This window comes from Dermacentor andersoni, chromosome 1 (assembly GCF_023375885.2).
Source record: "Dermacentor andersoni chromosome 1, qqDerAnde1_hic_scaffold, whole genome shotgun sequence".
Classification (NCBI taxonomy): domain Eukaryota; kingdom Metazoa; phylum Arthropoda; class Arachnida; order Ixodida; family Ixodidae; genus Dermacentor; species Dermacentor andersoni.
The window spans coordinates 389,035,014-389,059,001 of NC_092814.1; the positions used below are offsets into that span (position 1 = coordinate 389,035,014).

Genomic DNA, 23,988 nt, shown 5'->3' on the forward strand with positions numbered 1-23,988 from the left:
CGCATCGCGGAGCCGCTTACGCATCTAACCAAAGGTGATGTCGAGTTCAAGTAGGAAACGCCGCAGGCCGATGCATTTCAAGAACTCAAACGACGCATGCAGTCGCCGCCGGTACTTGCACACTTCGACGAGAACGCCGATACCGAAATCCACACTAACGCCAGTAGCCTAGGCCTCGGTGCCGTCCTAGTCCAGAGGAAAGACGGACTTGAACGGGTGATATCGTATGCTAGCCGGTCGCTGTCAAAAGCGGAAGGCAATTATTCTACGACTGAAAAGGAATGCCTCGCCATCATTTGGGCTACAGGAAAGTTCAGCCCTTACCTATATGGGAGACCATTCAAAGTGGTCAGCGACCATCACGCGTTGTGTTGGCTAGCTAACTTAAAGGACCCTTCAGGACGGCTGGCGCGGTGGAGCCTCAGACTGCAGGAATATGACGTCACCGTAATATACAAGTCCGGAAGAAAACACTCTGACGCCGACTGCCTGTCACGCGCCCCCATCGATCCCCCGCCGCAAGACGACGAGGACGACGACGCCTTCCTTGGAATAATAAGCGCGGAAGACTTCGCCGAACAGCAACGAGCAGACCCGGAGCTAAAAGGCCTCATCGAGTATTTGGAAGGGAACACCGACGTTGCCCCTAAGGCATTTAGGCGTGGGTTGTCTTCGTTCACACTACAAAACAACCTGCTCGTGAAGAAGAACTTCTCACCAGTCCGCGCCAGTTACCTTCTTGTTGTACCGTCAGCGCTGCGTCCAGAAGTACTACACGACGATCCAACCGCTGGACACCTCGGATTCTCCCGGACAGGCACGTACCCAGGATTTTTTTTCGGGGGGGGGCCCACAACCACCTCCATCATCATCATCATCATCATCATCATCATCAGCCTGTTTTATGTGCACTGCAGGACGAAGGCCTCTCCCTGCGATCTCCAATAACCCCTGTGCTGCGCCAACCGATTCCAACTAGCGCCCGCGAATTTCCTAATTTCATCGCTCCACCTAGTGTTTTGTCGTCCTCGATTGCGTTTTCCTTCTCTTGGTACCCATTCTGTAACCCTAATGGTCCAACGGTTATCTAACCGGCGCATTACATGACCTGCCCAGCTCCATTTTTTCCTCTTGATGTCAATTAGAATATCGTCTATACCCGTTCGCTCTCTGATCCAAACCGCTATCTTTCTCTCTCTTAACGTTGTGCCTAGCAATCTTCGTTCGATCGCTCTTTGCGCTGTCCTTAACTTGCTCTCAAGTCTCTGCCTCATATGTCAGCACTGGCAAAATGCACTGATTGCACACCTTACTTTTGAATAATAATGGTAAGCTTCCAGTCAGGAGCTGGCAATGTCTGCCGTATGCGATCCAACCTATTTTTATTCTTCTGCGAATTTCCTTCTCATGATCAGGGTTCCCTGTGATTAATTGACCTAGGTAAACGTACTCCTTCACAGTCTCTAGTGGCCAACTGGCGATCCTGATCTCTTGTTCCTTTGTCCGGCTATTTATCATTAACTTCATCTTCTGCATAATAATAGTCAACCCCACTCTTACACTCTCTCTGTTAAGGTCTCCAATCATTTGTTTTAACTCGTCTGCATTGTTGTTGAATAAAACAATGTCATCGGCAAACCGAAGGTTGCTGAGATGTTTGCCGTCGATCTTTACTCCTAAGCCTTCCCAGTTTAATAGCTTGAATTCTTCTAAGCACGCAGTGAATAGCTTTGGAGAAATTGTGTCTCGCTGTCTGACCCCTTTCTCTACAGGTATCTCCCTGCTTTTCTTGTGTAGAATTAAGGTAGCTGTAGAACCTCTGTAGATATTCTTACGCGAAGGACGAGTCAGTAAGACGAGAAACTATTTACAGATTATATTTACAACAGCGGTTGCAGCGCTGACCGGTTAGATTCACAGCGCGAGCCCAGTTCGTTCTTCCTCCTCTTTTCTGGAGTGATGGCGCCCACGCGCATCGGTCAAACAAATGAATACCAGACGCATGTAGCAATACGTTCCAAGCTTTTTACGTAAGCGCTCTGTACTCCTTGATTACGTAGTGCCTCTATGACTGCTGGTATCTCTACTGAATCAAATGCATTTTTGTAATCTATATAAGCCACATAGAGGGGCTTATTGTACTCTGCAGATTTCGCGATAACCTGATTGATGACATGGATGTGATCCATTGTAAAGTATCTTTTCCTGAAGCCAGCCTGTTCCCTTGGTTGACAAAATCCAGTGTTGCCCTTATCATATTGGATATTATTTTGGTAAATATTTTATATAATACTGGGAGCAAGCTAATGGTCCTATAATTTCTCAATTCTTTAACGTCTCCTTTTTTGTGGATTAGTATAATGTCTGCATTCTTCCAGTTTTCTGGGACCCTTGCAGTCGATAGACACTTCGTATAAAGAGCCGCCAGTTTTCCAAGCATTATGTCTCCTCCATCTTTGATTAAATCGACTGTTATTACACCTTCTCCTCCCGCTCTTCATCGTTTCATGTCTTGCAGGGCCCTTCTGACCTCATAGCTAGTTATAGGAGAGTTTCTGTGTCCTGTTCATTACTGTTTCTAAGTGAGATATCGTGACTCTTCTGGGTACTGTATACAGGTCAGCTTAGAATTTTTCCGCTGCTTTTACTATATCTTCGAGATTTCTGATGATACTATCCTTCTTATCTTTTAGTGCATACATCATGGTTTGTCCTATGCCAGGTTTCTTTTTTACTGATTTCAGGCTGCGTTCATTTTTTACGGCTTCTTCAGTCTTTCTCATGTTATAGTTTCGAATATCAGTTATTTTCGCCTTGTTGATCAGTTTTGACAGTTCCGCGAATTGCGTAACGCTGTGCGGCCGCCAGTCCCATACTACCGCGTAGAGCCCAGGACTCTGCGATTCTAGACGTTCTGCGCTCACCACGAAAGGTTAGAAAAACAGCCACATAAGCACAGCACAGAAGTGGCTACGTGAGGCGGTTCGACCGATAACTGTAGAAGCGCCATTCAAAACAAGTAATTGTTCTCCACTTCCGGCGGCGTTTTCTCTACTTCCTTTTTTAAATAAAAAGATGTTGATCCATAAATATTCTCATAAACAACGGTTAACTTTCTTATTATTCGCTTTTGCTTGCAGTTTGGTTGTTGCCTTGGCTCTCTCCCTTAGTAGATCGCTTAATTTCTCAACTCCTTGCGATTTTTTGTTTCCAGTTGCCAATTTTGCACGAAAAGTGCTATACAATTAGGGAAAAACAGACGAGGTAACGGACGACAGTCATCTTGCTCATGGGTTTAAGGGTTATTGCAGGGTTTCATGATGGGCGCTCTTTCACATTATTTTATTTCCCACCTTATCTAACCTATATCACGTGTATATGGTTCCGGGCATCTGCCAGCGTCGCGGCGAGCCGTAACTCAAGGAAATAATGAAGCAAAAGGAAAAGTTAAACGCAATTGGCATTTTCTCCGGCCGCAACTCGTTCCATGAGAGTGCAGACCAGCTGAGTAACAGCCGCATCGCTCTCCTAGTCCCAGGATCAGCCTAAACAAAGAAGATTGAACTAACAAAAGCAACAGCTATGCGCGTGACGGTTGAATAGATGGTGACAACTGAACGCATCTCGAGTTAATCGCGCGGGTGCGGAATCTATGAGAAAAGTGTCCTTCACATTACAAGAGATGCCGATAACTACCGCCATCTAAAAGGAGTGAAAAAGGCAGCATAATGCTGACCGATGAACAGCTGCCAAGTCTCAACATTGATCTGGCGGCGCTTTAGGAATGTGTGAGGAGTGGTGGCGTGGGTGGGGAGGGTGGGGGGGGGGGGTATGCCACTTCATTTCGGGGGGGGGGGGCCCGGGCCCCCCCGGGCCCCCCCCTGGGTACGTGCCTGCTCCCGGACGCTGTCGAGGATACAGGAAAGGTATTACTGGCCGCGTCTGACCGCCGACGTTGCCAGTTACGTCAAGACATGTCGAGACTGTCAGCGACGCAAGACACCACCAACAAGGCCAGCAGGATTACTACAGCCAATCGAACCTCCTCGCCGACCATTCCAGCAGATTGGGATGGATTTGTTGGGGCCGTTTCCGACGTCAACATCCGGGAATAAGTGGATCGTCGTCGCGACGGACTATCTCACCCGCTTCGCTGAAACTAAAGCTCTACCAAAAGGCAGCGCAGCCGAAGTGGCGAAATTTTTTGTCGAGACCATCCTACTGCGACATGGTGCCCCAGAAGTCCTCATCACTGATAGAGGAACGGCTTTTACAGCAGAGCTCACACAAGCCATTCTGCAATACAGCCAGACAAGCCACAGGAGGACAACTGCCTACCATCCGCAAACGAATGGTCTCACGGAGCGCCTGAACAAGACCCTCGCCGACATGCTAGCAATGTACGTCGACGTCGAGCACAAGACGTGGGACGCGGTCCTGCCGTATGTAACCTTCGCTTACAACACGGCGGTGCAAGAAACGACACAGCTCACGCCGTTTAAGCTGGTTTACGGCAGGAACCCGACGACGACGCTCGACGCCATGCTGCCGCACGTCACTGACGAGGAGAATCTTGACGTCGCTACCTATCTCCAGCGCGCCGAAGAAGCCCGACAGCTCGCCCGCCTACGGATCAAGAACCAGCAGAGGACCGACAGCCGACACTACAACCTCCGACGACGCTTCGTCGAGTACCAGCCCGGCGACTGTGTTTGGGTGTGGACCCCGATACGCCGACGAGGACTCAGTGAAAAACTACTGCGACGATATTTCGGACCCTACAAGGTCATCCGACGTATTGGCGCGCTGGACTATGAGGTCGTGCCAGACGGCATTTCGCATTCACAGCGACGCCGCGCACGATCTGAAGTGGTCCACGTGGTGCGTCTTAAACCCTTTTACGGACGCTGACGAACTTCCTTATTTTGTTGTTTTCTTTGCTAGGAGTGCTTTTCTTTTATTACTTTCGTTTGTTTGCGGCATCGGGTCGATGCTTTTTAAGAGGGGGGTATTGACACGTGTACTTATATTTAACGGGCGACCACATTCGCCGGCTAACAAATGTTATCGCACAGCGCTGGACGCGTCTGCATGTATCCGAAGTTTCTGGAAAGTTATCGATGCTTCTATCCGCTGTTTGTTGTCGCCGAACCTTGTGTTATCTGATTTCATCGCGTGACTCGAATGTTGTAAAACTTTGTGGAAGGCATGCGGGTCCCAGCGATTAGTCTGGAACATTCGATGGCTGCTGTATAAAAACCGACGCACTTGACCCGCTGAGCAGATTTCGACGATCGCCGACCGTGTTCGCCGCTATCGTTGTGCTGTAAGTGTAGCCTCTTTTGTGGGCAGAGGTTCGCCCAATAAAAGTTAGTTTTGTGTTCCACAGTATTGCTACTGTGTTCTTTGACGTCACGACCACGTGACAATATTGACTCGCCTCAGGGTGGAAAAACGTGGCTCATATATGAGCAGATACGTATGTTTTGCTACGTTTTGGCATTATTTCATATCGGCTATCGGATATGGGACGAATATGGAAAATGTCTAACGAATGTGTAGAAGGAATACAAAAAGCGAGATGCCAAGAGCAGACATCAACGACAACAAACTCCAAAGTAGCCACGTCGGCAGAGGGAACTCAGCGTGTCTTTATCAGCCGCAGTGTTAGCACAACAGCGCATTCAGGCCTGCTCACCTAGTAGTCGGTGAGTGCTACATGGCTTCCAGGAACAACATGCTGCCCCAGAGAAGCCATTAATAATTAATTGAGACCCACGAAACGCACTACCAACGAGGACTCAACATGGCACAGGTACACAAATCAGCCGGAGAAAGCCCTGGCACCCTTCCAAAAAGTTTCCAGCTGTGTGCGGTAGAGGGCAGCAAAGGAGCATGATAAAGGCGGATTCCCATCTACCTGGAGGGGGGGGGGGGGTGTTGTACCGCTGTATAGCCGTGCTCCTAGTTCGCGTTGAAGCGAGAGGTAGCACCAAAGGGAATTCGGTCGTCGCTGCTGCTGCTCTTTATCACGCCAGCGTTCTGCCAGCGAGTTTCTGCAGTCATCGACTTAGATGTGTTCACGCATGCCCCGAATGACACCGTGCTTCTTAAGTTAGTTAGTAAGCGAATTCTAACAGTAGTTGATACGGTCAATCAAAATAATACCCTTACCTCGTATAGCAGTCTAATATTTTGCAATTGCAATCAATGATTCGCCTTTCAGTGGAACTGCGAATTCTTTTATTCATTATTACTAATTTAAATGACGCGCTGCTATGCCTCAATGTCGGTGTCAGGCTCCCTGGCCGTGGGGTCACTCGCGGTATTGCACGAAGGTAAAATCAGTATCCCTGTCGCGGGCCCCATTTGGCCATAGTGTCGAACACCAGCCCGTAATTACTTTATGTAAAAAATCCGCTTTACGCTAATAAGAGCTTCCACTGCGTGGATCTCGTGCAACTTGTGTTAGCATAAGTGATGACGCAATTAAGCCACCATGTGAAAAACAGTGCGCAAACAGATTTGCTGCCCTATAGCTCCGGGAGTTGTCTGCACCGGTGTAAAGCAGCCGTTAGACTTGATCTCAACAACCAGGAGACATATATAGCGGCTGCCAGGGGTCTGTAAGGAAGATGGATTAAGTAAGCATTCAAGGTGTCCAACCCCCTCCGCAGGATAAGCGAAAAAGTATGACGGTATAAGTATGGTCTGTATGGGTGGCAACACGGTCGTCACCTCTCCCATTAATAAAACAGGAGGCCAATGATTGGAGAAGCAGTCGTCGTTCGACTCTCTTGACATAACACTAGCGGGGAAGAAACAGGCGGCCCAGGTAGTCGAGCCCTGCCCGTTGACTGCCATTTCTGACGGTGAGCCCTTGCGCACTCGCAACCAGTTTCTTGTGGCCCATCCGGACGCTTAAGAACTTTGTCGGATCGGGACTAACGATGGTCTTGAAGCAGGGCCCGGTCACCGACACAGTTCCCGCAGAGGGCGACGTCCAGATCATCCCACTGTCCGCCTCGCGAGTCACCTGGACGTCACCCCACGGCGTCTGCCTTATCCTCACGTCGTCGACGAACCAGATGCGGTCGCCGTTTGGCGCCGCTATCTCGACCGCCTTGCTGGCCATCTCGAAGCACTGCTCCATAGTCTCCATGTCTGGCTCCGACTCAGGATAGAAAACATGCAAGGCCACGTCGTAACAAAGGTTGTGAAACCTCTCCGTAGTCGACTTGGTGCCCGCTGCGTCCACCAGATACACGAGTCCATGGTTGAAAGCAGAGAAAGTGACACCGCGATACGAGATCTTGCCCAACCTGCTTCCGATGGCCAAGTCGACGTTGCTGCCACGCTGGAGCACTCGACCGCAGGGATGGCAGACGCAGCGGCGGGCGCCCGACCAGTTCATGGCGGCTGTATAGTTGCCGTTCATGTTGACAAGTCTGATGGCACGGTCTGCCGAGATGTCGACGCAGACGGAGTGCCTCAGCAACACGGTCATCGTGCCGTAGCTCGTTACCATCACTCCAAGGAGGCCGTCCTGGAGCCCGTAGTGCGCGTCTTGGTCGATGGGCGCCGGCTCGCCACGCCTCCCACCCTGGCTGCGTTCTTCCAAGTTGCGCTGTACCTCCCAGTGGCCAAGATCTTGGAGCGCGTCGCTCACCACTGAGCCCTGCTGCAGGTGAACGGTGGCCCAGCAGGGGATGTCGCCCGGATCGTCGATGCCGTTCGCGGCGCCCGCAGGCTGGAGCAGGCCCGTGTTCGGTGGTTGGTTGCGCGGCTCCATGGCTGGGCGATCTACGACGCCGTCTGGGCGCGCTTGTACATCGGGGCGTCCAGGTGGCTGACTGCGCTGTGTTCCCAGTCGGCGATGGCGGCAGCGTTTGGCCATCGCAGAGTAGTCTCTACCCGTACGACGGCTCTAGAAGAAGCGCGAGCAGTCAGGAACGCAGCAATAACGCGCTATGGCACGTGGTACTGAATAACGTGCACGAACAAGACTCGCTCATAAGGAAGAAGAAAAGCGATCGAGTAGAGACGCCAATCAGCGAAACAGCACAGCTGGCTGATCCGCCATGAATAGGGCGCTACGATCAAGAAAATAAAAATGCTGGGGAAAATATAATACTGAATCGAAATAAGTAATTGAACTTTGTGAAATTAAAAGTTAACTGGCGTATATGAAACCCGGGGTAACTAAATATTACAGTAACTAAATATGCGAGTGTAAAAAAATGAAAAAAGAAAATTTTCAGCATGCTAATCTTTTTCTCTTGCACAGATCGCATAGGGCATCACGAACGTTCCAGCTCACAATTCAGTAGCGCCAAAAGACAGTATACCACAGCAAGAGTCAAGTTGTCGTCAAGCTTTCGGAATTGTTCTTCCAAAACATTTTCCTTTGACTGGTAAAGCGGTAGCAGGCTGAAAAAAAAGTATTCAAGAGATTCACTGTCATTGTAGAAATGATATAAAGGCGTCATGCGTATGGCCAGTCCAACCTGTGAACGTAATGTTTGAGTGTGGGACTCGGCAACATGGTATCGTAAGCGATGCTTTTACTTTCTAGTGTAGCACCATCTATTGTTCCGACAAAAAATGTAGATGCGGAAATTCAAAGGCGAACAATAGAGATTTGGCAAAATTATTTGCAGTAGCAAATTTTTTATTTTTTAACACGCCGCAGGGATGAACGCGGACCTTCGTAAAATACTGATTACAGGGCAATCATGGGATGCTACTGCGAACGCATCAGTACATTCATTTAGGACTGAACCTTTGAGGCCTGGCACTCGCACTAAACGAGCGAGGCGTATATTTTCTGCTACGAAACAACTGAACGCTTCTAAGGCATTTTACAAAACTAGACGCGGGTAAAAGGGAACAGACAGATAAAGAATCGGTTAAAATTACGACTGATGAAAACGCTGAAAGTAATTTACGGGAAGCTAAAACAAAGCCGCAAAGGTACGCGTCAAGTCAGGTAGGCCCACCTGCCTTCTCTTCACAGAGGGAAGCTCTGTCACAATCACGGTTTTTTAAGGCGTCATAAGTAGGAGTGTCAAACAGACAGACAGACAAAGAACTTCATTTACAAGGTCCTGAGAAGCTTTGCCCTTGGGCAGAGCTGCGGGCCGCTCCCACGTGTGGAGTGGTAGGCCGACCATAACCGCCGCATTGTAGGCTCTCTGCACAGCCCAAGTTTGCCATGAAAGTTCTGAGCAAAAATTGCGGTATAGAAGTCATCTCAAGATGGCTGTCGATGGTAACACGAATAGCAATCGATCAATGCAGCGACAGACCACATTCCTGAAGTAACGTTTATTTCACACGTGCAGTGGTAATTCTGAGACTCTCGTTACTTGATCCATATGCCACATACTCGGATATCGTCCCTCTTTGCTGTGACACTCGCTTGGCCAGGTCGCCCGTGAGCATGGAAGCAGGACAACGACTGTATCACTCCGACGCAGTGACGATGAAATGACGAAGAGGAATGATATCAATGCAACGACAGAGGCGTATAACGACGACGGCACGACGACAAACTATGACGACGGCATAGCGACGACAATGTGACGACGACACGAGGACAATGAAATGACGGCGACTGTGTGACGACGTCGGTTTGACGATAACCGCGTGAAGAAGCGGGAATGACGATGACGGCGTGTCAGCGACGGTATGACAACGGATGCAGGATAGTTTCTGTGTGACCACTACAAAATGACGGCGATAGCACGACAACGGTGACATCTATAATCACGATTGAATGGCGACAGCATGGTTACGATAAAATGATGAGCAAGGAATGACGTCTATCGATCGACGAAGGTGTCACGACGACATGGGATGACAATAGTGAAACGATAACGACGGTAAAACGACGATGGCATGACGAGCGTGACAACGATGACATGACGACAACACAACGGCATGACGAAAATCGGATGTAGAAGTTACAATGATCAACGCGACAGCATTCCGATGACGACAGACAGACAGCGAATGCATCACGACGATGCAGTGACGGCATGACGATGAATGTATGGCGATGATGGCGTGACGACGACGCCATGACGAGTGTAGGATGACAAAGTTGGAGTCTGACAATGGAGGCATGACAGCGACTGGGACGACATGACCAGGCTGGCATAATCACGACTGAATAACAACGGTATGATTAAAATACAATGACGAATAAATATTGGCGTCGATGGAACGACCAAGGCGGTATGACGACGACGGCATGACGACAATGGGATGGCGTTACTCAAGCGGTGACAATTACAGAACGACCGCATGACGCCGATGGCACAACGACGACTGTGTGATGACGATGGCGTAATGACGATGGCGTGACGAGAGTCGGATGACAAAGCTGGAATGAAGACAACGCAAAACCCACAACGGCATCACAACCTCGAATACATACCTAATGGCCCACGCTACTAGACAACTTGCACCACTGGGTCGGAGTAGAAGGCGTGACGACGACAGCATGGCAAGAGTCAGATCACGAAGTTGGAGTGACGACTACTAAACGACCACGACAACGTCAATATGTCAGTGCGACAACGAACGCGTGACGACGACAGCATGGTGAGTGTCGTATGACGAAGCTGGAATGACAACAATGCAAAGAACACGACGGCATCACGACCACGAGCCCGTACCTAGTGGCCCAAGCAGGTAGACAACTTGGGCGATGGGGTCTGCGTAAGAGCATACATAGATCATGATTGTATTGTGCTTAGTGTTACACTGACGAAAAAAGTTTTGGCGTGTTATTAACCCTTCCAAAGATAATTCGGCCACGCTGATTGATTCCAGTGGTTCACCGTTACCCAAAGATGTATGTCCCCATTTCCTTAATTCTGTGTTCTGTAACAACTTTGTCGTATGCAATGACCCCGTGCTTCCAATTCGAGTGTTGCAATTACCCACCTATGCACTTTATCATTGAATCTCTTGGGGTCGAAAAATGTAATTAAAGATCTAAAGTTTTCATCAAGTCCCGGTACTGATTTGGTTAACGCGAAATTTTTGAAAAATAGTATTGTTTATTCATTTGTTCTGCTTTCAAAAAAATTTTCAGCAATCCTTAGATACCCATCAGCTACCTGCAGATTAGAAGGTCGGGAAGGTGGTCCCACTTCACAAGTCCGGTAGCAAACATTCGCCCCTCAACTACTGCCCCATTTCCCTCACGAGCATTCCTTGCAAGGTTCTTGAGCGTATTCTGTACTCACATTTAGCAAAGCACTTAGACAATAATTTATTTTTCACAAAAGCACAACATGGTTTCCGAAAAAAAACTTCTCTTGTGAAACTCAACTTTTCTTTTACTCACAGCCTTCATCTTATTCTCGGCAAAGGTTCATTCGCAGACTGTATTTTCTTTGATTTCGCCAAGGACTTCGACAAAGTGTGTCATAAATTGCTTCTATTTAAACTTAGTAAACTTAATCTTGATCCTAACCTGCTTGCATGGCTTGAGCAGTTTCTCCTTAATCGGTCACAGTATGTTGTGTCAAACAATCATATGCCCCCATTTAATCCCGTAGACTCTGGTGTGCCCCAACGTCCAATTATAGGCCCTCTTCTTTTCTTAATTTACATTAACGATTTACCCAATGACGTTTTTTCTAATATTTGATTTTCGCAGATGACTGTGTTATCCTCCGTGAAATCTCGGACAAATCTGATAACAAATTCTTAAAAGACGATATAAGCGCTATCTCTAACTGGTGTGACGTATAGTTAATGCAACTTAACGTAGATAAATGTAAATGTATGCGTGTAAGTCGCAACAATATTCCTCCGCCGAACTATTACCTTAATGATATTCCCCTAGAGGTCGTAACCTCCTATAAATACCTATGGTCCCTCTATAACTTTCAAGGTAGCGACATGAAAACCCCTCAATTTTTCAAAAGTAGCGCCATTCTTAGATCTTTCCGCCACCCCGCTCACCCTGGCGCGTCCTCCTCCACACCTTCTGTCGCCCCAGCCTCCTCCGCTCCCCCATTGGCCAATCTGTGTCACGTGGAAGCAGGCGCCGCGCTTTTGTATATTTTTTCTTTCCAGCGCGGAGCAGGCGCCGCGCTTTTGTATATTTTTTTCTTTCCAGCGCGCGCCGACCTCCATTGTTGGGCCTGCGCGACGAAAGTACGGCAGGCGGACTGACGGAGTGCGTTAATGCTGGAAGCAGAAGGAATCGGCGACGCCGATCCGGAGGGACCTAGCTCAGCATCGAAAAAGCGTCACCGTCGATACTGCTGCGTCGTGGGCTCCCATGAACAAGAAGACCTGCCAAATCCCAACATCCGATCCTATCGTTTCCCTTCAAGGCCTCACGAAGCGGAGCGTCGGGCGCGCTGTATAACTGCAGTTCGTCGCGCTGGGTAAGCGAAACTTTGCGCCATGCTGACTGCTTCACCTGTCTTGAAGCTTGCTTGATTATAGATCTGCGTTCTAAAATTCGGTCTTTTGCACCTACAGTCCCGACGGCAGACCGAATAGCAGCAGGCATGGCTGGTGATTCACGATTCGAAACCCGGCCACAGCGGCAATTAACAATTCGACCGGTGCGAAGTGGTGAAGTGCCCAGGTGTGTGCAAATGACCACAAATGGCCGGGTTGATTCGGTGATAATTCACTACCCCACTACGAGCAGCACAGGTTAGAGAGTTAAATGTGCTCATACTTGACCTCAAGCCAGCATGTTGAGCAGCGCAGCAAGATAGTATTGATTACAGCAGATCGATTTTCGAGCGTTGTCATTAAAAGCTACATCAAGCGAGCAGCGCACGAGCTAGCGCTGCGCTATTCGCACGTACGTGCGAGCTCATATGCATTGCATCAGTTATTACCAGTTACTAAAAGGGACAGATGACCGCTACTACAACGCAGGCCTAACTACTTGTTTAGCGGCATGCAGTCAACAAAGATTGCAGGAGACCCGCCGTTTCGCGGCATGTCGAAAGACCGCTGCCGTCGCGGCGCGTACGATCGTGCGCTCGAGCAGTTCGTACATCGCGGCATGCTGAAAGACCGCTGCCGTCGCGGCGCGTACCGTCGTGTGCTCGAGCAGTTCCGTACACATGATGTCTGCCTCGCGTTTGTGCGCCTGAATCTAGCAGCGTGCAAACCTTACCTGAAGTTCCACTTCGTACGCGACTCGCTTCACTTGCGATTGACACCGCGCTAAAACTTCGCCGCTTAATTCTTGAACAGCATACACGTATTCGGCACTGCATAATTTCTTGCCTTTACGCAGCGCGCCACTCCTGAAAAAATCTTCGGCGCCCGCTATTCGTTGCAGGCCGTGATACAACACAACCGAAAGTGGCGGGTCCATATTGTAAACGTGCTTTCCGAAGCAGACAACCGAGCTTGGTACGACCCATTTTAGGACAGAGGGCGCTTTTAGCACCTTTAAATTTAAACTGGAAGAAAGCGGAAGAGAAAATTCCTAAGCGCACAGCCACAGGGCTAGACGAAGTTCCCGTTAGGCTGATAAATGAACTGGGACCAAAAAGTAAGGAAGCTCTCGTGAAAGCAGTTGAAAAAACTTTAAAAGATAGACGAATACCAGACAGTTGGCGACAAAGTAGGATGAATTTAATTTATAAAGGTAGGGGGAGAAAGACAGAATTCGCTCCTATAGACCGTTGACCATTACATCGGTAATATACAGGCTAGCAATGCAGGCAATCAAATTAAAGCTTCAAGCATGGGCAGAAAATAATGGCATTTTGGGAGAGCTTCAGAATGGCTTTAGAATAGGTAGGCGTTTGGATGATAACTTGTTTGTTCTTACTCAGTGTATTGAAATATCAAAAGCAGAAAGCAGACCGTTGTATGTGGCCTTTTTGGACATTACAGGAGCATACGACAACGTAGACCGCAGCATTTTGTGGGATATTCAGGAAGGGGAAGGCTTAGGTAACGATTGTATACAGCTTTTGAGAGAGATTTACCTAGAAAATACTGTTTGCGTTGAATGGGAAGGGATGAGGAGCGCGGAGAAAGTTCATATCAACAAGGGACTGAGGCAGGGGTGCCCTTTATCCCCGCTGCTGTTTATGATGTACATGGTGAGGATGGAGAGGGCGCTAGAAGGAAGTAATATCGGGTTTAATCTCTCATACAAACAGGCAGGTACAGTAATAGAGCAGCAACTCCCACGTTTATTTTATGCGGACGACATTGTGTTGCTCGCAAACAAGCAAAGTGATTTGCAACGTCTGGCTAATATCTGTGGACAGGAAGGCAACAATTTAGGTTTGAATTTTAGTGTTAGAAAATCAGGTGTTATTGTATTCAATGAAAACAGTGAACAGACAGTGGAGATACAGGGCCAAGAAATACCTCGGGTAACAGAATATAAATACCTTGGTATATGGATAAACGAAGGCAACGGATACATGGAAACACAGGAAAAAACCATAACAGTCAAGGGGAAGAGAAATGCAGCCATAATGAAGCACAGAGCGCTATGGGGATACAATAGGTACGAGGTCCTCCGAGGTATGTGGAAAGGGGTAACGGTTCCACGACTTACTTTTGGAAATGCGGTTGTTTGCTTTAAATCAGAACAATCAGGACTTGACGGGAACCACAGGTCAGTGGGTCGCCTCGCATTGGGCGCTCACGGGAAGACTACAAATGAAGCTGTGCAAGGGGATATGGGCTGGACTAGTTTTGAAGTGAGGGAAGCTCGCAGTAAAATTGAGTATGAAGAACGGCTGAGGAATATGGAGGAAAGTTAATGGGCTGGGAGAGTGTTCAGGTATCTGTACAGGCAAAACATTGATTCACAGTGGAGGAAAAGAACTAGGAAGCTTACCAGCAAGTATGCGGCCTGTGGGGTGGGCAACACAGCAACAAAGAAGGTCAAGCGGAAAGTCAGAGAGGCTGAATTAATCTCATGGGTGGCGGCAATGGAAAAGAAACCTGCCATGAGTAACTACTTAAGGGGAAAAAACGAAATCAGGAAAGAAACCATTTATGATAACTCAAAGGGAAGCTCATTACTTTTCGAAGCGAGATCGGGATGCCTTAGAACACGCACCTATAAAGCGAGATATAAGAAGGAAGAAGAAGCATGTGCTTGCTGCGGTAAAGCTAGGGAAACGACGGAGCATATTTTATTAGAATGTGAAGACGTCTATCCAGCGGTCGATTTAGGCACCACTGGCCTCCTTGAAGCCCTTGGGTTCAGCGGGAGCAGTGGTAAAGCAAACAGGTCCGCAATAGACATCAGTAAGAGGCGATTGGAGGATTGGTGGAAGAAAAGTAGGGAAACGACAAAAGACGGAGACGTACAAAAGCACAATTCGCAATAGGGGATCAGAAAGTTTGGACGCGGTAGTACATAGTGTTTTTTCTTTTTTCATTGGTTAACCTAGGTAGGATATTAGGCAGCATAGTAGCAACACTCTAAGAACAGTTTACACCCTTTGGCTTGCCCCTTCTGCCACACAAAAATAATCGTCATCTGCCTTGATGCGTTTCCTTTCTTTATCGCTGCAAGCCCGGATCCAGTGACGAACGGCACGCGCGTTATCAGAAGCGGCACTCCAAAGGGTGTAAACTGTTCTATGCTGATAACGCGCGTGCCGTTCGTTACTGGAAAGTTCCGGGCTCGCAGCGATAAAGAAAGGAAACGCATCAAGGCAGATGACGATTATTTTTGTGTGGCAGAAGGGGCAAGCCAAAGGGTGTAAACTGTTCTTAGAGTGAAGGGCTTGGTGGCGCAACCCACCGCCCCGTTCCAAAGGGGATGCTCATAACATCCATCCATCCATTCGCAGCGCCCCCTGGGCAATGCAAGAGCCCCCTACGCGCGGTCCAGAGAACGATCACGCCGAGGACGAACACGCCACGGCGTCGTTCGGCGCCAGCATCGCGCCTTCTCAAAAATCCCTAAACGATGCTGTCCCTAAGCACCTAGGATCAGGTCACGTGAGGGATTTTTCTACGACAAATAGACGCACGCAGTCAGAAGTGGAAAATCGAAGAAGCCCAGTAACTCTATGCGGCAAACCCCCTGACCGACTGCTTTCTGTAGCTGCACAAGTTTACGCTAGCGTAGTCGCGGCAGCAGCTTGAATCCCCATAAGTGAAGGCAAATTCGCATTATATTCCTTAAAAAAAGTAGGCAATTAACTGTGGTAAGTGTTATACTAAACGACGTAGACTCCAAGACCCGATCTTTCAGCAAATTTTGAGCAAGAACAGTGCAGCGAAATATGCCGAACCTTGCATGTCTCCTAACGACGCTGACGAAATCCGCGATATTTCGGTGTAAAATTGTCGTCACATCTGTTTGTTACTGAATTAAGCGTCAGTACCCGAGCCAGTTGGTAGTTGGCATGGAGGAAGGAAAGAAAAATGTTTTCCTTCCTCCATGGTAGTTGGAGTTAGCGTTTGTTTTTATTTTTCTTTCCCTGTCCGCTCCTGGCCTCCTCTTTCGACCTCTGTGTGCGCCGAAAATCTTCCGCCGTGGCCTAGGGCACTCTAGTTAAATGAGCCCACAAATACTAACCAATCTCTTGATTGCCTGATATAGTGCCTTAATTAACTTAAGCTGTTAAAAATTTCTTAGTATGGACCGTATGCGAAACTGCGGTTGTTGGCCGTATTAGCAATCTTGGAAAGCAGACGCGGGAAGGCAAGGGAAGCGCGTCGGTGTTGTATTTCTCACAGGCGCAAAGATGTATGTTGTGTGCCGGTGATCTTTCTTCCTTGCGGACTGCGTAGTCGCCGTGACCGCAAGCTCTACCCTCATGGCTCGATTTGCTGAGCCGCCGGTTAAGGTAATGCCTTAGCAGATCGGATATGAGCATCGGGAGATGCTTTGTGGCCCCCATGTGACAGTGCATGTTTTGTACGGAGTAACTCGGAAATCCGCTAAAGAATCTACCACGTTCAGCCAGGGACCGTAGTTGCGGCCTGCTAGTGCTGCACTCGCATCGCTGTAATCGTTGAGAGCGCAGGCCTCGACAGTGTTGTATGCCTTGGAACGTTACACTAATGTGTGGCTGGTTTGAGTCGCTGCTGGCTTATTCGAATGACAGTCCCCTACAGAAAGCCATTAGACGAACGTCTCGCACCAGTCGCACACCTCAGAAGCTTGTGGCCCACGGATTTTTGGAATACTTAACTCTTTCGTTACAGCTATAAATGTGCTTTTTTTGGTGCTTCTATGATTTAACATTTTATTTCGAGACATAGTAGTCGCAACGTATAATGCGATGCATAAAATTATAGCCATAATCACTTGTATTTTGTATGAATGTAAAGCTGGTAATAATTGTTGATACAGTTTTTCAGAATTATTATGTGAAACTTCAATGAACACGAATGAAAGTAATAACTTTCTATTGTAAGTACTGAGAGTAAAAAAAAAAAAATGGAAGTATACAACATGTGCGCCTGGTTCCCAATTCCTGTAAGACAAATCACGCAAGAAATTATTATGAATATTTTTTTTGTGTCAATACTAGCCATCTTTATGCCCATGCTATGCCGGAAAGCAGTAGCTTTGCAAATGTGAAAACGGGTAAGTTCAGGGAGCATTTGTTTTTTACTCAATGCAGCAGTCACCTGGTTTGTTTTTGTTTTTCTCCCTTCCTTAGCTTCACAAAGCAACAGTTGTCAGGTCAGGGAGCATGCAGTAGCCTCCTCATACTTGATTATTGTGTTCGATGAGCTTTTCTGTCCAAGCAAGGTGGTCAAGTGTGAGTTCAACTGGCACCACGTGCTTTGTTCAGACCCTGTAAAGTGGTGTGCAGTAATGTGGAATGTTGCGCAACATTGTACAGTAATGAATAAGGGCACTTGCACCGGCGGTGTTCCAAGTGGAAGAGATTAGACTAAGGTCTGTCTGAAATTGACTCCATCCTCTTGTGTGAATGAAAGCCCCAACACGATGGGAAGGATTCCTCGTAATAATTTGTACGTCTGCTGTTGAAATGCTTATGGATAAAACCAACCCACGGTGCAAAAATTAAGGTTGCACTTGACGTTAGTCTAACACATTTATCAAGATAACATGCAGCCACGAGCAGACATCATTAAAACGTCCTGTATGTCCGATTGGAAAATTGTCAACCTGAGAGAAGCTTCTGTGTCTTTGCTGCTGCTGTCATTTAAAAGTGCAAATTTTGTGTTTTTTTATTGGGGAAGCGCTAGGAACACTGGAGGCTAGTTTCAACAATACCTCCAGACGGAGTTTTATACTTCCAGACTCTCCCCAATCTGCCGAAAATTGTCAAATCTGACAAATAGTTTAAAGTTCAGTCATCATTTCTGACAATGCAGTAGTGTTCTTGGTAGACAATTCCAACAGAAATGTTAAAGTTTTCCATCGAATTGATTGATTTCTATAGGTGTGGTAACGAAAGAGCTAATTCTGCTTGATTTAGCAGGAAATGAAAATCCTAGTTGGAGGAAATCTTCATGGTTTGTTTATTTAACTGTTGTTTCACCTGAATGTGCCGTGTTGCAAGTGTGAGATCCTTTCACAACAAAGTCGCACTAAGGGGATCTCCTTTCTAATAAAATGTATGATCATAAAATTTGAAGTAATTACAGCTTTCTACAACTCATTCGTTTTCAGTGCTATGAGAAAGTAGTGGAGTCTAGTGTGTGCATTTTCATGTAACTTTTGTGATCATAGCGATGCATTCAGTAATTTTGCTTCCTATTTAAGACTAATTAAGCAGCTGTATTGAAACAAAAATTTTTTTCTAAATATGCTTGCTGATATTTCTGCACTGTATTCCAGAGCCCATTGGTGGGAAATTAAGGTATAAATGTGCGCAAGTTGATTAATCATGTCAAGCAGTTTCCAGCACTGACAAACAAGCGTGTGTTGTACTCTTGTCTGTCAGTACTGAAAGGCATTAAACTTGGTCTAATGTTTTCTTGTTTTGTTTTTTCCTAGAGGTATGTCAGAACTTGTGTACCAAGGTGCAAATTATAGGATGCCAGGTGGTCAAACCTAATTCACTGTGGCATCTCTCATAGCCCCTATGGGGATTTTAATTCTGAAAATCAATCAATCAGTCACTGATATGCATGTACAGAGGTATTGCAAAAGTGCATAAGCTGTTGCAATCTGTGCACATAGAAGGGTGTTGTGCACATTGAAGGGTGTTATTGCAAACCTTCATCATAATATGGAAGACCATACACAAAATGCACTTTGATTTTTTGGTGCGGACAAGACAGCATGTCTTGCTTTGTTTTAGAGCATTAAATCAGCAGCCTTCCAATCCATTTGTTGTGGTCCACACATGCGGGGTTTTCATGTGCAATGTGCCTGCTATTAAACAGCATTTGTTCACAAATCTTTCCAACAAAAAGCTTTTTACTGGATTTGTTATGAATAGAGTTAGCAGCAACCAGAAGCTGCTGACTGCTTTTTGTTCCTACTCAGAGAGCTTCTGAAGACTTGCAACTTGGGCTGGTTAGAAAACAGGATTAGCGCAGCGCAAAAACAGAGTCAGGGGTCACACACATGCAGCGCTGCTTAACTGTCCTCATGTGTTGTCATGCTGTACTAGCGCTCTTTCGACGCGAAAAGCTGTGCCACATACAATAATGCCCACCATGTTCTGCATTTCGTTTCACTGACTTTGTGTGTTGGCATGACCAGAAAATTATTGCAAACCTCCATTGCACATCTCTTGATGCCATTGTATTGGTGGTTATCATTCCGTGCCACCAAATGGTGCCATCAGTGATGACGCTTCTCCACTTTTGCTCAAGGCACTGCTTAATTCTGACATCTGAGAGACTTCACAACTTGCCTACTCTTGTTTGGCACATGGGCACGGTACATGGGCATTTCTTCATTTGGGCGCATTTCGATGGGACCGAAATACAAACACGCCTGGGTGCACATTAAAGAGCCCCAGGGGGTCAAAATTAATCCCAAGTCCCCCACTATGCCATACCTCATAATGGTATCCTAGTTTTGGGGGTTTTAACTCGTGAAAACCGTAATCTAATTAATTTAATTGGCTTACTCTTGCGTAAGAGAAGAAACTGGCAGAGGTTTCACAAGCTGGAAGATGGGCAGCCTTTCGAGTGCAATGGCATTCTCCCAACTGCATCTACAACAACAATACTTGCCTTGTTTGTTCATGGCACTGTTGCTGAGCAACTATGAAAGTTTATTTACCCCATTCAGTAGTGTTGTGAGGCACTTTGAGCAGGGTTGCCGGATTGTCTCAACAAAAAGTAGCCAAATAATCTAAAAATGTAGCCCAAAAGTAGCCCGACCCAAATTTTTCGTGAGCAAAAAGTAGCCGAAAACATGGCCAAAATGTTTGATGATGGTGGTCTTATAGGTGGTGTAGACAGTGTCCAAACATCACTGCATATTTTCCTGCTCAAAATTACTTCCACTCCATGCAACCAGCACAACACTGGCCTCAATATCTGCATCAAGAATTCTAGTGAGAGCTGCCACTCAGACGTGGATTTCGACACAACTTATTGTTACAATGAACCGAAGGATTTCTTTTCCGATTTACTCATGACGTTGTTGGTATTTACTGAGCCACGTTCTGAGCTCACGTTAGTTCACGCGATTGCTGTGCCTGAAGCATTTTTCTATAAGAGTCAGGCAAATTATTGCCAGCTCCAAGCTCAAGGATCAGCTTCGGCTCTTCAAGATTGTGTGCCCATTAGGCAGCCCGAGTGCAAGGCACTTAAATAGGAATGCCTTTCCTAAGCTTGATTCATAAAATAAATGTTATTTCTCTCCTGCTTTCTCTCATTCTTTTTCAATTTACTCAAAAGCAGCTCGACGCTGAGTTAGCAGATGCTGTCACTTGGAGGCACACTGGACTCTAGAGAAAATTTGAAATTTTCTCTCATTTTCCTCATGTGAAAAAGCGGCAGTTGTGACTGCAATTTGCCTTTGAGTGGGAACAAAGAACGACCCGCTGGCCCATAATGGAAGAGGTGAATTAAAGTTTATAGTTTTAATTGCCACTAGGATTATGGTGCTGGCAATAATTCAGGTGGTATTGCCCCGTGTTGTGAAAAATCCGGCGTCCCATGTCCAACGTCGGACGTCGCTTCGGCAAAAAGAATTTCAAACGAAATTTCTAACGAACTTTCGAACCATGCTTGCCCAATCACTCTTCTACCACCAAATTTCCTCATGCCTTGTCTTTCATTCTTTACAAAGTTATTCCTCGGAATTTTGAAAACAGCAGCCCACAGACAAATTTAATGGAAAACAGCACCGACAGCGCATATCTTTTATGTTAGCTCTTCTCAGACTGAAATATTCAAAGTGTGAAACATTAACAGGAGATCGACCCACGCAAGAGGCTGCATTTATACCAGAAAGCTTCCCTTCATGCATAGCGTTTGCTGCCAGTGTTTCCCGGTAAACATTACGGTTATAAAGCTGCAGTTGCCGGGAAGCATGAAAAGCAGTTGGGGATCTTCGAATGCTATCACGTTCCGCTCTTAAAGGACCCCTCACCAGGCCCCATATCAAATTTTGGTTATACGCTGGAAGCTGTTACGTGTCCTCTAGGGAGCGTTCTGCCGCAATAATGTTTCAAGTCGGCTCATTAATAGCCGAGATAGAAATATTTCAGTGCCAGAAACCCATGATTTCAGGAGGCGAACCTCCACTGCACAGCGAGACACTCTCTACAGTCTAGCCTCTGCGAGCGAAATTTCTTCCCTGCGTTCTCCCATACTGGACCTCAAGGATCGTGTGACGCATACGCCACGGCCTTCATTCTTTTTTTCCTCCTCGCGTTTTTTGTTTGTTTTTTTTTTTTCGCTGCGCACCAGCTGTTAGATTGTCTGGTTTTCCGCAGCGCACGATTTTGCGCGATGTGCACAAGGACACATGACTAGCGGTATAATTCAGTGCTACACAACTACTGAGGTAGAACAAGCGGATCGCAGAGCGTGATCACGCGCTGCAACACGGTAGAAAATGGCATAGTTTTGGTACCTGCGCACATGACTGCACGACCGTGTGAACAAGCAGACGAAGCGGAAGTACATCTGGCTTCCTTCGGTGCGAAGTAAAACAAAAAACACGCAGACATTCCGTTTCTGTGTTTTATTATTTCTTTAAACTTCCATTTGTCAATTCGAACAACAGATCATACAAATAGCAGATGGTGCCTTGAATAATTCTTCAAGTCACATGTCACCACGAGCAACATCACACTGCGGACTCGAGTACATAGGCGCAGGGACGCGAGTACGTCACCGTCCGGCTTGGAGCGCAGCGGCCATGAGGAGAAGGGAAAACGGCGTTGGGATTGAAATTTTAGACCTTTCTGTGGCGAGTAGCGATGTAATACTTTGCAGACACGATCGTTGGCGCACATTGTATGCGCGTCAGCTCAAAATGGCCAGACTTGGTGAGGGGCCCTTTAAAGGCAAAACTTGAGCGTTTAAACAGGGATTCTTTGGTAAGATTCGTGCAATATAAAAACATGTACGTAAGTTTCTGTGAATGCAGGCACGAATGCGTGTGCTGCCAAATCTCCGACAGAGGCTGTGTACCTTACTTTCAGTGCGACATAAAAAAAAATGTAATTGTCCTAGGGAACACACAAAACCAATTTATATGGCTAATGCACTGCTGTCATGAAGTTAAGTACAAAGTAAATCCCTTTGTCTAACAAATTCAAGCACTATACATAAGAATGGAAAGTCAGTACAACACTGCACCTTTACAAACTGGCAAGAACTCTTTTCCCAACCACCACTGCGATGTGTGAAAAAATAATAAAGTATGGACGTAACAGTACCGCAACCACCTATTATGCATATTGAATGCAGATTTTTTTCTCTCATCACAGCTGGAAAATATACGGGAGCAAAGTACAGTGTAATGACCAGCAAGACGAAGGAAGAGGAATTACAATGATAATAAAGTATGTGCATATAAAAAATAAGCCATAATCGCAATTACTCGTATGCACAAAGTTTAAAGCGAAAAAAATTGTTGGAAGAGTGCAGTAGGAAAATAGACGAGTTATCATCCTGATGTTGGCAAAGCAATCACTCCCTGACCTTTGGTGAGCAATTGCCTTGCCATCTTCACTGTGGACGAACATCGTTTTCATATATTTACAGAGCTTATCATCGTAATAATATGCAATGTTCAAGCAGTATGATGAAACAGTCACAACTTTCACGTAACATGTAGCTGCTTGACTGAAACAAATAATAAAATAAAAAAATGTAAAACATTGTGTAGAGTCCCAGTTGATACTTCCCACACTGGGGATTAATGCAAATGGATTAAATATACAATCTAGCCCCATTCCAATGAACTTCCACTGCCAGTTGGACCATATAAAACTGCAGAGTTGAAACACGACAGTAACTGTTCATCTTGCTGGAAATCTTTGCGACATTCCCCACTCTGCCAGACTAATGTGAAGGAGAGCTCGCTGTGTCTCATTCGATATGCAGTTTCTGAAATCATTTTGTGCCAACGAAACCTGGATGAACACTTGTTCGACGAGTGCATTCAAAAGAGGCAGCACAAGTGGGGACAAAGCAAGCTCAGACAGCAGGGGGTATATTGGATTTCCGGCACAGTTTTTTGCATTCCTGATACTTGGTGATACTAGAGCAGAATATTTCGTTTTGATTGTCAGTGGAGACTACTGTGCTTCGCTGAGCATGTACATAAAGACTGTAACCATCGTGTTTCTTGTTTAAAGTGACTTGCGGATTTTTTCATAATGTTACTGGGTAAATAAATAACACGGTGATTTGCAGGAAAACCAAGCAATAGGCTTTGAAGAACCCTTGATAGACAGTAAAGGACCACGGGCAAAAACGACTCGCCACGACATGCGTGCAATTACTTGAGCTGTTATGTAAATTGACATAATAGTTTGCTGTATTGTAGCTGGCACGGAACATGTACTTGACAGCTCTCGGCCCCACTGTTTTTCTTAC

The 23,988-nt window shown here is 46.6% G+C and overlaps 2 protein-coding genes across 6 annotated transcripts in view; one reads left to right on the forward strand and one right to left on the reverse strand.

Annotated features, from left to right (window-relative positions):
• Positions 1-6,777: 6,777 nt before the first annotated feature.
• LOC126518746 (uncharacterized) lies at positions 6,778-7,992 on the reverse strand. The gene has a single exon (XM_050168519.2). The coding sequence runs from the start codon at positions 7,895-7,897 to the stop codon at positions 6,809-6,811; it is 1,089 nt and encodes a 362-aa protein (XP_050024476.2). The 5' UTR covers positions 7,898-7,992; the 3' UTR covers positions 6,778-6,808.
• Positions 7,993-16,334: 8,342 nt separating this feature from the next.
• Positions 16,335-23,988, forward strand: part of LOC126518743 (uncharacterized) — a 192,312-nt gene continuing 184,658 nt past the window's right edge. The window contains exon 1 of one of the 5 annotated variants that reach the window (XM_055064856.1): positions 16,335-16,832. In XM_055064856.1, coding sequence (XP_054920831.1) covers positions 16,803-16,832 — 30 coding nt within the window. In that variant the 5' untranslated portion in view covers positions 16,335-16,802. The remainder of the gene's footprint in view (positions 16,833-23,988) is intronic. The other 4 variants (XM_055064858.2, XM_055064857.2, XM_055064859.2 and 1 more) reach the window with 4 other exon arrangements.

Excerpts from the sequence above, each read along its gene's own strand:
- LOC126518746 (XM_050168519.2), bottom strand. The coding sequence starts at position 7,897 with ATGGCCAAACGCTGCCGCCATCGCCGACTGGGAACACAGCGCAGTCAG.